The sequence below is a fragment of the Phaenicophaeus curvirostris genome, chromosome 4, assembly GCF_032191515.1.
Source record: "Phaenicophaeus curvirostris isolate KB17595 chromosome 4, BPBGC_Pcur_1.0, whole genome shotgun sequence".
In the NCBI taxonomy this organism is placed as follows: Eukaryota; Metazoa; Chordata; class Aves; order Cuculiformes; family Cuculidae; genus Phaenicophaeus; species Phaenicophaeus curvirostris.
The window spans coordinates 75,646,547-75,655,706 of NC_091395.1; the positions used below are offsets into that span (position 1 = coordinate 75,646,547).

The window sequence follows — 9,160 nt, forward strand, 5'->3', positions numbered from 1 at the left end:
GGGACACGGTTTAGTGATTGATGGGAATGGTTGGACTTGGTGATCCGGTGGGTCTTTTCCAACCTGGTGATTCTATGATTCAGTATCTGGAGGAGATGGTGGGAAAAGATGAGACCAGGGGAGTGTGTGAAGCTGGGAACCCAAATCTTTCGCTCTTGGGTTTGTTCTTTGTTTTTTGGGATTTTTTTTATGTGTGTGTTTGTCTTTGTCTTGCTTTTTATCATTTTTAGCAGATGTGGCTTGAAGCTGCCTGTGACGCCGGTTCCTGAAGGCAACAAGGACCTCAATCTGCCCCAAGGAGGGGTCTTGGTGGCACGTCCAAGCCATCCCCAGGCTCCTGGGGCTGGGAGTGTGGGATGCTCAGCACCAGTGAGTGCCGCTTAGGGATCTGGTTTAGTAGTGGACAGGAAGGGTTGGGTTTGATGATCTCTTTTCCAACTTGGGGGTTCTGTGCTGGGGCTCCTGGGGTGGGATTTGGTGGCTGTGTCCCCAAGACCAGCTCAGCCTGGGCTTCTTCCCCTTCGTGCAACAAGGCTGGGGCCAAATCCTGCTCCCAGCCCAGTGAAACCTGCTGAACCACACGGGGCTGGACGGGGATCTAGTGATCTGGGGGTGAAGAACCTCCAAGCTCCATCCCCAGGGAGCCCTGAACCGCCCCCGTGACCCATCCCCAGCGCCCCAGACAAAGCCATCACAGTGCACGAGGACTTTTATTGGGTCTCATATTTACAAGGCTGGGGTGGGAGGACTGGCGATGGTGAGGGGGACGCCTCGAGCCCTGGCTCAGAGGAGGGGATGCTTGCCCTGCTGCTGCTGCTGCTGCCGGTTCGCCAAATGCATCAGCTTGAGGAGCAGGTCTCCAGCCGAGCCATCCAGCACCGTCAGGTTCTTCTCCGCTGCCTCCTGAGCTCCATCGCTGCCCTCGTCCAGGCAGCTGGCGTCCATCGCACAGGTTTCTTCAGCAGAAAGCAAAATGTTGGGGTAGTATGGATGATTTAGGATCATGAGGAGGTTATTTTCAGGTGGGGAAGGGGTTGGTGGTGGCTGAGAGCACCTGCACACCTCATGCTCCAGCTTTGTTCCTCCCAGTAACCAGGGAGTGGAGCTGGATGGGTTTTTTCCAGCACGTGGGAGAAGCTTGGCTGGGAAATGTCGCATGGTGGTGGCTCCAGAAGGAGCTCCAAGCCCTTATTGTAGCATCATGGAATGGTTTGGGTTGGAAGGGACGTTTAAAGCCCACCCAATCCAACCCCCTTGCAGGAGCAGTGACCTCTTCAACCAGATCAGGTTGCTCAGAGCTCCATCCAACCTGACGTTGGATGGTTCCAGGGATGGGGCATCTGCTACCTCTCTGGGCAACCTGGGCCAGTGTTTCTGGGCAACCTGGGCCAACGTCTCACCACCCTCCTCATAAAACTTCCCTCCCTTATATCTACCCTGTCCCCATGTCATCCCAAAATGGAGACGCTTCTCCCGCTCCGTGCCTCAGTTTCCCCTTTGCAAGGCGAGCTCTCACTTCCCTGTGCCGTCACCAACCCCCATGGCCTCAAGACCCTCCCCAAACTCTCCTCTCTGGCCCCGTTGCCCCCCCAGCCCGACGTTACCGGAGGTGCAGCAGATGCCGGTGGCGGCGCAGCGGCCGCCGGAGCCGCAGGGCTGCCCGCCGGCCTGGCAGGGTGAAGGCAGGTAGTCTTCCTCGGCGCAGCGCCGCGTCTCCGCCGTGCCCAGGTAACAGCCCAGCTCGGCGCCGCAGCAGATGCCGGGGCCGAAGCAGTTGCCTCTGTTCCCGGGGCCGCAGGGCATGCACTGGGGGGAAGGAACCGCTGAGTCCTCCAGACCCCAAAAATGGGGGGCACCCCCTGCTTACACCCCGTTATGTTCAAACGCATCAAGTCCTCATCCCTGCCACAAGCAGAGTGGCCTCGCACCCGTCCATGCCCCCTATGTCCTCCCTCTCCCCACTCCGTGGGGTGCCCTGTCCTCTCATTGAGAATTCTTGGCTGTCTCCAAGCCTGGTCCCCTCCTTGAGGTGACAGGAGCATTTCAGGGTGCTCCTTCCTCTGCCACTGCCCTTCTACATCATCATAGAATGGGTTGGGTTGGAAGGGACCTTAAAGATCATCATGAGGGGAGACCTCATTGCTCTCTCCAACTACCTGAGAGGAGGTTGTGGAGAGGAGGGAGCTGGGCTCTTCTCCCAAGGGACAGGGGACAGGACGAGAGGGAATGGCCTCAAGCTCCACCAGGGGAGGTTCAGGCTGGACATTAGGAAAAAATTCTTCACAGAAAGGGTCATTGGGCACTGGCAGAGGCTGCCCAGGGAGGGGGTTGAGTCACCTTCTCTGGAGGTGTTTAAGGGACGGGTGGACGAGGTGCTGAGGGGCATGGTTTAGTGTTTGATAGGAATGGTTGGACTCGATGATCTGGTGGGTATCTTCCAACCTGGTGGTTCTATGATTCTATGATTCTATGATCCAGTTCCAAGCCAGGGGCAGGGACACCTCCCACTGGACCAGGTTGCTCCAAGCCCCATCCAACCTGGCCTTGAACACCTCCAGGGATGAAGCAACCATGACTTCTCTGGGCAACCTGGGCCTCAGCACCATCAAAGGAAAACATTTCTTCCTAAAATCTCATCTTCCCCCAGCCCTCCTAAATAAACCAGGGTGCACCGCGCTGCTCGGGGGACCGTGGTGTGACCATGGGGGATGTCACCTGCAAGTGATGGGGAGCTTCTGCACCTCATGGAACCACTGTGTCCCCTTGAAGTCCCCCATGCCCTGCCCTCCCATCCCATCCCACCCCACCCCGTACCTGTCGGAGGGCTGTGTCGGGCAGGGCCCGCTTGCCGCCGCGGGGGCAGTTCTGGATGTAGCAGGCGGAGGACAAGGCGAGGAGGCAGAGGAAGGAGAGGGGCAGCGAAGGTTCTGCCATGGCGAAGGGTACCCGCAGCCGTGCCAGGGGAAGCTGGTCACTCTGCCTCTTGCTTTGCATCTGGCCCCGTGCTGCGCTGCCTGCTATTTATGCCTCTGTCGCCCCTTCCCAGGGGAGGAGGAGGAAAAAGAGGGCTGGGTTGTTTTTTTGTTGGGTGGTTTTTTTTTTTCTTTCCTCTCCCTTTCTTCTTCTTTTTTTTTTTTTTTTTATTCCCAAATCGCATCCAAGCGAATGTGTAATTGAGGTGATTCAGTGCAGGAGCGCAAGCAGCAGCGCTGGCGGATCCCCCCCTCTCTGAGTCGGGGCTGCTCTGAGGGGTCTGGGCCCCCCCCAGGGAGGGGGGCTGGGTGGGGACGGGGTGGGTTGGAGGAGGGGGGGGTCGGTAAGAAGATGCTGGGTTTGGGGGGAAGGTGGGTTTGGGGAGGGATGGTCAGTCAGAAGGTGCTGCTCTGGGTGGGATGTGGGTTTTGAGAGGTGATGGTTTGGGAGGGATGCAGGTTTGGGGAGGGATGCAGGTTTGGGGAGAGGTGATGGTTTGGGAGGGATGCAGGTTTGGGAGAGGTGATGGTTTAGGAGAGATGCAGGTTTGGGGAGGGATGCAGGTTTGGGAGAGGTGATGGTTTAGGAGAGATGCAGGTTTGGGGAGGGATGCTCAGTCAGAAGGTGCTGCTCTGGGTGGGATGTGAGTTTTGGGAGAGGTGATGGTTAAGGAGAGGTGATGGTTTAGGAGAGATGCAGGTTTTGGGAGAGGTGATGGTTTGGGAGGGATGCAGGTTTGGGGAGGGATGCTCAGTCAGAAGGTGCTTCTCTGGTTGGGATGCAGGTTTTGGGAGAAGTGATGGTTTGGGAAGGATGCAGGTTGGGGAAGGATGCCGGTTTAGGAGGGATGCAGGTTTTGGGGAGGGTTGCTCAGTCAGAAGGTGCTGCTCTGTGTGGGATGCAGTTTTTGGGAGAGGTGGTAGTTTGGAAAGGGTGGTGGTTTGATGCTCATTCAGAGCTGGTTCAGAGGGGTCTGTTGCTCTGGAGGATGCTGGGTCGGGGAGGGGGTCTTGGTTAGAAGGTGCTGGTTTGGAGGGGGATGTGGGTTTGGGGAGAGACGCTCATTCAGAAGGTGCTGGTCTGGGTGAGACGCAGGTTTGGGGACGGGTGATGTTTTGGGAGCGATGCTGCTTTGGAAAGGGATGCTCATTCAGAAGATGGTGTTCCGGGTAGGATGCAGGTTTCAGGAGCGAAGGTGGTTTGGAGGATGCTGTTTGAGAGGGAGACGGGTTTGGGGAGGGATGCTCATTCAGAAGGTGCTGGTTCAGAGAGGGTTGTTGGTTTGGAAGATGCTGTTTTGGGGAGAGATGCTGCTTTGGTTGAGGGATGCTGCTTGGGGAAGGATGTTGGTCTGGGAGGGATGCAGGTCTCAGGAGGGATGAGGGTTTAGAAGCTGCTAGTTTGGGTGGGATGCACATTTGGGAAGCGATGCTCATTCAGAAGCTGCTGGTCTGGGGAAGGCTGTTGCCTTGGGAAGCTGCTGTTTTGGGGAGGGGTGCAGGTTTGGGAGGGATCCAAGCATTGGGAGGTGTGCTGGTTTTGGAGGAATGCTGAGCTGGGGGTGATGCTGGGCTGGGGAGGGATTGCTCATTTAGCAGATGCTGATTTGGAGAGGGATGACGGTTTGGAGGATGTTGGTCTGGAAGGGATGTTGTCTTTAGAGGAACACTGGTTGGAATGAACCTGGGAGTGGGTGCTGGAGGTGATTGGTGGGGTTAGGGGTAGGAGAGCACTCTGAGGAGGCACAAAGACGCACCAAACCCAAGGGGCTCCGCTGCAGCACTGACCCCAGAGCATTGGGGTGTAGAGCAGGACCCTACCGAGACCCATCATTGCAACCCACCACTCATCTGCCTCTTCCACCTTTTTTTTTTTTTGCTCCAAGAAACAAGAAGGCAGAGGAACCAGTGGCAGAGGGAGGGCCGAAAAGACAAATGCAAACATCGAGTCCCACTCGCTCTGAGACCCAGCACGCTCGTGTCACTGATGGGTTCTCAGAAACATCAGTGTAGGGCGAACAGCACCTTCCCTGGAGGGGTTTAAGGGACAGGTGGACGAGGTGCTGAGGGACATGATTTAGTGATTGATGGGAATGGTTGGACTTGATGATCCAATGGGTCTTTTCCAACCTGGTGATTCTATGAAAATTCCATCCCTGCACCATCCAGCTGTGAATAGTCCTGCCGATCCCAGCTACCCTTTCCGGCAACACCGAGGGTGACCTCAGCAACACGAAATTAATATTCAGAGGGGAGTCAAGTGTTTAATGAACATCGGCCACCCCCAAGCTTTGGAGCTGGCTCACAGCAATTAGGAGAGGCTCGTTTGCTGTGCTGGGAGGGATGGGGATGGAAAATAAGGGGTTGGCAATAGCCATGGTCCAGCCTCTGGGATGATTTTCCACCCTTCAGCCCATCCTGAACTGATCTTCATCAAAGATGAGGAACTGAGGCAGAGAATCTCTGAAATTCAGCTTGAGGATCACTTGGAGTGGCTCTTTAACACCCTTGTTAGCATCTCTCATTTTCTTTCCCTTGTTAAGCATCCCTTTTTCTCCTGGATCCACAATCTGGGCTGGCTCAGCCTTGGTTGGAGCGAGGGGGATGGTGGGACCCTGGGTGGGGAAGGGGCTGCTGCTCCGCTCGAGCATCCCACGGGGGAGCCATGGTCCCGCTGTGATCCACCCTTTGCTTGGAAAGCAAAGCAAGTGCTGGGATGGGCTTGGTGGGCACCAGGCAGGAATGTTGGAGGGGCACAAACACCAGAGCATCGCTTCACCCCCTGGGGGAAACTGAGGCACGCAGGAGGAAGGGCAAGCATCTATTTCAGGGTCCCAAACGGCTCCCATCTCCTGCCTTGAGGGTGATGGACCCGGCTTTTGGGGTGCTCCTGGGCTTTTTGATGTATAAAATCTAGTAGGAGGTGTTGGAACTGGATGGGCGTTAAGGTCTCTTCCAACCCAAACCATTCCAGCATCCTGAAATGAGGGTGATTTTTTTCCCCTCAGGTGGGACAGAGGGAACCGCAGCCCCTGACTCAAATCTCAGTGGGACTGAGGGGGCGGCGAGTTCCCAAATTCACCCTGTGCCCATCACCAGAGCCACTGAATCACCCACGCGGGGCAGCTTTAATGACCAATATTATTAGCACTGGCCATGTTTTCCTGTCCAAACTCAGCCTTGCACAGCGGGAGCTCAAACTCACTTGCGTACAGGACCGAAGAGGACGCAAAAGCCCTCGGCTGGGAAAACTTTTCTTTAAAAGGACCCCAAATGTCAGCTCTAAATTGGGTGTTAGACGCTCATGCTCCGTCTCTTCATTACTGTATCGTAAAATTACATTAGCTGGGAACGATCTGCATTCAAATGACTCTGTGTCTGGAATGATAACGAGGGAATATGAGATTAAAATGTAATTATGCTCTTTAAAGTCAAGGAAGGTTAATAAAATGTTTTTCCAAGTTGCAGAGGCTCCGCAGCCACAACGCAGAATCACTTACGGGAATCAAGGGGAGGATGAGGTGGGAAGGGGGAGGCAGAGGGAGGCACAAAAAGTGGAGAAAAAAGAAAGGGGGGGCTTGGGAGATGAAAATACTGGGGTCACCTGGGGTGACTCATGGGGGAAGTGATCTTAGGATGATGGGGTTGCATGGGAAGACTCAGCCAGGAGCATCTTTGCTGGGCGGTGATGCTCACTGGTGCCCAACCAGTAGCCAGCGATGGCCTTGGGTGATGATGTGGCCCCCAACCCACATCTGCCTTCTGCTCGATGCATGGATGCTCGAATCCATGCCCCAAACCCCCCAACATCACCTACGGCGGTCCCTTCTCTGCGTCCCCAGCACTGGAGTTGCTCTGCCACGTCCCTGCTCCTCCCGGGGCCCCAGAGGAGCCCCCTTCGTTAGCGCTGATCTCCTAACGACATGCGAAGCGGGCGAGGAAGGCACCGTGGCATTAATCGGCGGCGTTAGCTGCCTGCTATCTATAACCCAGCTCGTCTCGGCTTGCGGAGGAAAGCCCCAAAGACCTGCCATGGGGTGGGGAGCAGGCAGCTTCCTCGCAACCCCTCCCTCCAGCCCTCCTGCTCAGCCCAAACGCGGTCCCAGCTCTTCCTAGGGACCAGCAAAGGGGCTGGGGGCTCCTGGAGCTGCGGAGCTTCACTGCTCGTGCCCTTCCCAATCTAGGGGAATAACCAGGATGGTGGATTCGAGGGAGACCTTAGAGCAGCCAATCAGTACTTAAAGGGGCTGCAGGAAAGCTGGGGAGGGGCTCTTGATCAGGGAGGGCAGGGATAGGATGAAGGGGAACAGGTTTAAGCTGCAAGAGGGGAGATTGAGATGAGACTTTTAGGAAGAAAGACCCTGGCACAGGTTTCCCAGGGAAGTGGTGGCTGCCCCATCCCTGGAGGTGTTCAAGGCCAGGTTGGATGGGGCTTGGAGCAACCTGAGGTGCTGGACGGCAGGGGGGTTGGAACTGAATGATCTTTAAGGTCCATTCCATCCCAAACCATTAGGTGGAACAGGGTGTCCCATGGTGACCTGTGATGCTCCCATGCTTTTACATCCGTAAAACACCCTCTGGCTACACCCATAGCTTTAAAGCATCATCGATGCACAGAAATGGTTGGACTCGATGATCAATGGTTGGACTCGATGATCCGATGGGTCTTTTCCAACCTGGTGATTCTATGATTCTATGAAATTACATGGATTTTTCCAGTCCTGGAGTGATCGCACAGTCAGGGCAAACCCCAAGTATATTACCCCCCAACCTTCATTAACAGCTGGAGCTTCGTTAGCTTTGAAGCCTCCAGAAAGGTTTTTGGAAGCCCTTCCAGATGCAGGAGAGAGGGTGGAGGTCGCGGTGCTCGGTCACAGCCCATGCGGCACTGACATAGATGACAAAATGACAAAGATTAATCAGAATATATTAGAGGACATCAGGTACCACGTGGAAAATTGGTTTTTCTTCCATCAATTTTCGCATTTTTCTGCCTCTGCCCATGGGTGGAGGGGGATACAGAGAAGGAGAAACTTGGTTTAAACAGGTTGCTCCAGCACCGGTGATGGAAAGGAGGTCAGGCTGGCAAAGTCACCCTCCCACCTCCTGTCTGGGGGAGCTAATGCTCCTCAATTCTCCTGTCTTCATGGCATTTAGCGGTGACCCCTTCTCCCCTAGCCCATCACACACCTTTCAGCTGGTCACTGCGACCTGGCAGCTCACAGGGAATGAATGGCTGGAGGACAACGGGGAGGGGGGGATCCTGCACCTCCTGGCTAAGCACAGCGCCTTCTTTTTTTTTTGTGTTCCAGCTAATGATGCTTCTCTGCTTCCGTGACGTGATGGAAAACAGCTTTGATGGTTGTTTAAAGAAGGAAGTGCAGCCAATGTCAAGATTTGCTGGGGTGCTGCCTTCATCGCTTGTCCATCCAAATCCACCCGCTGAGCTGCAGGCGTCACATCGGGAGGTCACAGACCAACAAGGGATGGATCTGCCCTCCTAAAAGGGCTTGAAAGTCAGCGTTAGAGGAAATTGCTCAGGCCTGGCATCAAAGGAGGGGGGCAAGAAGACAGGCTCAGCGCTGGGAAATAAATTTGCTCGCTCTACACAGGAGCTGAAGAGGAATTGCTGTGGGTCTGGCAGAAGATCCCATGGGAAGTCCTGGCTATGTCACCCACCGCCAAGTCTGTCTTCTTGGAGTGCAGGAAGGGTCTTTGCTGCTCGCAGAGATTCTGGTACCCTGCTCGTTTTTAAGGGGAGAAATCAGGAGGATGGGAGCTGAGCCACGGGTACAAGCTCCTTCCCCGAGTGATGGGAGGGAAATTCATCCCTTCTCCCTCCCTGGCTCAGCAAGACGGGATGCAGGGGTTGAAACTTGCTGCCAAAGGCTCCTACAGGGTTGATGAGGAGAAACAGGGTGAATGAAGGCACTGAGAAATCTGATTTGAGGTGGAGACGAGCCCTGCTTGGAGCAGGGGCTTGGACTAGATGCTCTCCCATCCCTTCCCACCTCTGCTCCATCAGGCTCCGTGGTCCCTCCACGGAGAACGAAAGGATCCTCAAGAGCTAACTCGTCTTCGTCCCAGCGTGATGGCTCCCGGCCTGCATCGCTACCCACCAGCAGGATATCAGGAGAAAGTCTTGGGCAGGAGAGATGCTTGGCTGAGCCAGTGGCTTTGGGTTTCAT

The 9,160-nt window shown here is 55.4% G+C and overlaps 1 protein-coding gene and 1 long non-coding RNA gene across 2 annotated transcripts; one reads left to right on the forward strand and one right to left on the reverse strand.

The window, feature by feature from the left end:
• Positions 1 to 660: 660 nt before the first annotated feature.
• On the reverse strand, positions 661 to 3,128 carry LOC138719630 (vasotocin-neurophysin VT). Its single transcript, XM_069854933.1, has 3 exons — positions 2,815 to 3,128; positions 1,605 to 1,806; positions 661 to 956 (listed from the first exon to the last, which is right to left on the reverse strand). The coding sequence occupies exons 1-3, from the start codon at positions 2,992 to 2,994 to the stop codon at positions 784 to 786; spliced, it is 555 nt and encodes a 184-aa protein (XP_069711034.1). The 5' UTR covers positions 2,995 to 3,128; the 3' UTR covers positions 661 to 783.
• On the forward strand, positions 866 to 6,510 carry LOC138719631 (uncharacterized). Its single transcript, XR_011337253.1, has 2 exons — positions 866 to 981; positions 5,981 to 6,510. It is a non-coding gene; the product is annotated as an uncharacterized lncRNA (long non-coding RNA).
• The last annotated feature ends 2,650 nt before the right edge of the window (positions 6,511 to 9,160 follow it).

Excerpts from the sequence above, each read along its gene's own strand:
- LOC138719630 (XM_069854933.1), bottom strand. The coding sequence starts at position 2,994 with ATGCAAAGCAAGAGGCAGAGTGACCAGCTTCCCCTGGCACGGCTGCGG. Across the intron at positions 1,807-2,814 it reads CCGACACAGCCCTCCGACAG|TGCATGCCCTGCGGCCCCGG; the intron begins GTACGGGGTGGG and ends CCTTCCCCCCAG. Across the intron at positions 957-1,604 it reads CGGCATCTGCTGCACCTCCG|AAACCTGTGCGATGGACGCC; the intron begins GTAACGTCGGGC and ends TTTCTGCTGAAG.